The sequence below is a fragment of the Fragaria vesca genome, linkage group LG6, assembly GCF_000184155.1.
Source record: "Fragaria vesca subsp. vesca linkage group LG6, FraVesHawaii_1.0, whole genome shotgun sequence".
Classification (NCBI taxonomy): domain Eukaryota; kingdom Viridiplantae; phylum Streptophyta; class Magnoliopsida; order Rosales; family Rosaceae; genus Fragaria; species Fragaria vesca.
The window spans coordinates 15,662,562-15,665,900 of record NC_020496.1 but is presented as its reverse complement, the minus strand read 5'-3'; the positions used below and the strand labels follow the sequence as shown (position 1 = coordinate 15,665,900).

General features: G+C 41.7%; 1 protein-coding gene across 1 annotated transcript; it reads right to left on the bottom strand.

Moving 5' to 3' along the window:
- Positions 1 to 1,192: 1,192 nt before the first annotated feature.
- Positions 1,193 to 2,295, bottom strand: LOC101304595. Its single transcript, XM_004303125.1, has 4 exons — positions 2,130 to 2,295; positions 1,996 to 2,040; positions 1,514 to 1,911; positions 1,193 to 1,436 (listed from the first exon to the last, which is right to left on the bottom strand). Exons 1-4 carry the CDS (start codon positions 2,232 to 2,234, stop codon positions 1,433 to 1,435), a joined length of 552 nt encoding a protein of 183 aa, XP_004303173.1. The 5' UTR covers positions 2,235 to 2,295; the 3' UTR covers positions 1,193 to 1,432.
- Positions 2,296 to 3,339: the final 1,044 nt, after the last annotated feature.

Sequence of the window (3,339 nt, the reverse complement as noted above, 5' to 3'; positions counted from 1 at the left end):
TCATGAAATTTTACGCGGGAAGATGGGTGCTAAAATTTTTAGAACTTAAGCGACGAAATGTTCTATTTCCGTCGTCTAAGTGATTCATATATATATATTTTTTTTTAGAAAAACATTCCGTCTCCTAAGTGATTCATATAAATTTTTTAATTTTATTTTTTCAAAATGTCGTCGTCTAAGTAAAAATATTCCGTCTCCTAAGTAGTACTTAAACGATTCCGTCACCTAAGTCGTTCTTAGGAGACGAAATCGAAATATTTCGTCTCCTAAGAACAACTTAGGAGACGGAAACTGTTTCGTCGTCTAAGTAGAAAATTCCGTCGCTAAAATACCACTTAGGAGACAAAATTTTTTAATTCCGTCGCCTAAGTGCTATTTTCCAGTAGTGTTAGAAGATGAGATGGTAAAACAAAGTAAACAACACATTTATGAACAAAGTAACTGTAATCGGTTGTGTATAAAACAACATCCCAAGCACGTAAACCAGCAGACATTCTATCACAATCGGGGCCGCCCTAAGGTTCCCTCCCATCAGCGGGATAGGCCGGGCTCAACCTCGGTGGTAATACTAAGCTTGGAACGACTGCAGAAGGCATATGAGAGATCTACATTTGAAACAACAACTAGGGTAAATGTCCCACATCGGTTTCCAAGCAGAATGAACCCACGCTGGGCCATAAATACGGCCCAGCCACCAGCTTGTCAGGTATGAATAACTACCCTAGTAATTACATTCCATCAGCATACACTGACTTAACCATCGGAGGAGGAAAGACCGAAAGCCCCCGACCATCCTTTTGTTTACAGGTCAACATGAGGATAACCAGTCACTTACCAGACACGCCTTCAGCTTCTGCAACCCTATCCAAGATTGTACAGAAACAGTAACACTATGAAGAGATGAAATGCACTTTTGTACGAAACAAGCTCTATTACAATATTGTGTCGAAAACCAAGCAAAATCTTCATTTTTCAAGAGAAATAGAGAACTTCAATTTCCATATATCCTTTTTAAGTAGTAATTGCGCTTTTGGATAACTTCCTTTTCAGATCTTTGTAAAACCGTAAAAGAAACACTTGGGGGATAACCATAAGCCAGAATTTTATGAACATTATCAGCAGAAACTGCTACTAATACCAAATTACCAATTATTAGTACTCATTAACAACTCAAAACAGTACTACTACTACTAATACCAAATTACCAATTACTGATGAAATTGTAATTGCAATCCAGAAAATTTCTGTTCAGCTCAGATTTGTGTCAGCAGATACCAAAAGCACTTCTAATTATACTCCGCCACTAAACTACAGAAACAACCCTTTGTTTTTACGAAATTCACAGATCTACCACTAACCAACAAACTCCGAGAGGCTGCGTCGCCAAAACCTCCATCCAAAACGCCTGAAAATGCTTCGGTGTTGCAGGAAATCAACTGAAACGAAAACATGTATACAAATTGTAAGAAACCAAAAAACAAAAACGAAACGACGACGTTGAGAATTTCATTACCTGAAAGAATACGAATCCATCGAAACACAATCCAAAGCAAGAGTAGCGCCGCCGCCACCGTTGTTTTCCGATCTCTTCCCCTGCTTCTTCGCCACCGCACCGCCGCTCTCCTGAGTCCGTCTCTTCCTCCTCTGCACCAATTTCTTCAATGGCGTCTTTCCTTGAGATGAAGTAGCACCGGAGCGGTGATTGTTCGAGCACTCGACGGCGTCGTTTTGATGACACGAGCTCAACGTGTGGACGGCGGTGATGCAGCACTCTTGCCAGCTCAGGGCGTTCATGTCAGCGACGACGACGTCGTTCGGACAAGTGTGGACCACCGGCGAGATGTAGTCCCGGAGTGTAGAGCGGCTCGGTTCCTCCAGGTCCAGTGTGCTCACGGCTTCGCTCAGATCTTTCTGGAGAGCCGGAAATGGTGAAAAACAAACAGAGGAAGCCAAATCGATTCAAATTGTAAACAGAGAGTGAAAAGGAAATTTTACCTTGGGAATTCTGTGAAGCTTTTTGAATCCGTGCATGCTGATGATCTGCGCAACTGAAAAATTAGATGAAATTTTAAGGTAAGAAAAAATGAGGAAAACTGTAACGAATCGAATTGAAGAAGAAGAGGAATTACCTGATTGAGTTGAGTGACGGTGAGGTGGAGGGTGGAGCGAGACTGAATGAGAAGGAGGTAGTCTTCCAGAGACATCTTGTCGCTCTGGCTCTTCGTCTTCGTCATCTATTCTTCTTCTTCTTCGTCTTCTCCACTCAATTTACCAATTTCTCACTTCCTGTTTCTCTCTTTCTCTCTCTCTCTGCTGCTTCTTTTATACTGTAGATTGGGACCACCTCGACTGTGTTACTTTATTAGTTTTATATTCAGTTGTACACGCTTTTGTTTAACCGCGTAAAACACGGTAATTTCTAACTTTTTACTGCTGCATTTTAATTCACCTCCATCTTCTGCGAGGTTCAAAATTTTGGAAAATTTTGATATATTTAAGTCAGGGGAAGCGCTGGACTACGCCGTAGTACTGTACGCCATTGTGGTCGTGAGACGCGTGGCGTCTTCTCATAGGCAGGGAGGAAATTTGAGGGACAGCGCTGGAATTTCTTAGATGACGGCCATTTCCCTCTTTGTTGACGGCGTCTGGGTAAAAGCTAGGGGCCATTCTGTAACACCGACGACGGGGTGAAAATGGGGGTTAATACGACGCTACATGGAGATCAGCCACGTCTCCGCCACGGAGAGGGCGAATTATTGGCAAGCAAAATTGGGGTCGTCCACAAGTTCGAAATCGAAATAGGCGGAGCTGGATGAAAGTTTGAAACCGATTAACTGAACAAGGGTTCAAGCTGGAGTAGAGCGCTGTGCGCGATTTCGACATTGAAATAAGCGTTTTGGCTCACTAGTTTGAAGTCGATGAATTGATCAATGGGTTGAAGCTGTAAATTGCATTCAACCAGATAGCATTCCTCCGGAGGTATGGTTTATGTTCATGTTTTTTAGATTTGATTAACAGCCGTCTCGAATTCATGAGTCAAGAACATATGTTTCTTTTTCATATCGTTTTGCATGTGTCTAGTTTTTTTATCATCTTTGCACCTGTCAATTATGTGAATGTTTAGTTTAGAGAGAATCGAACCCTAGAGTTTTTGATATCAGCTGTGATGTTCACTCCTTGATCTAGACTCATAGATGTAAATCCACTAACATTATTGAAATAACAAGCTGCCTATCCAGATGTTAATCCCACAAAGTTTTCTGAGATAACCAGATCTCAGTTCATCCATTTCCATTGGTAGCTACATTGCGCACTAGTTCTAGTTTTATTCATGGGCAA

Bases quoted from the DNA above. Each gene is read 5' to 3' on its own strand.
- LOC101304595 (XM_004303125.1), bottom strand. From the start codon at position 2,234: ATGACGAAGACGAAGAGCCAGAGCGACAAGATGTCTCTGGAAGACTAC. The intron at 2,041-2,129 runs GTAATTCCTCTT...TCAGTTGCGCAG, and splicing joins CCGTCACTCAACTCAATCAG to ATCATCAGCATGCACGGATT. The intron at 1,912-1,995 runs GTAAAATTTCCT...CCGGCTCTCCAG, and splicing joins AGCTTCACAGAATTCCCAAG to AAAGATCTGAGCGAAGCCGT.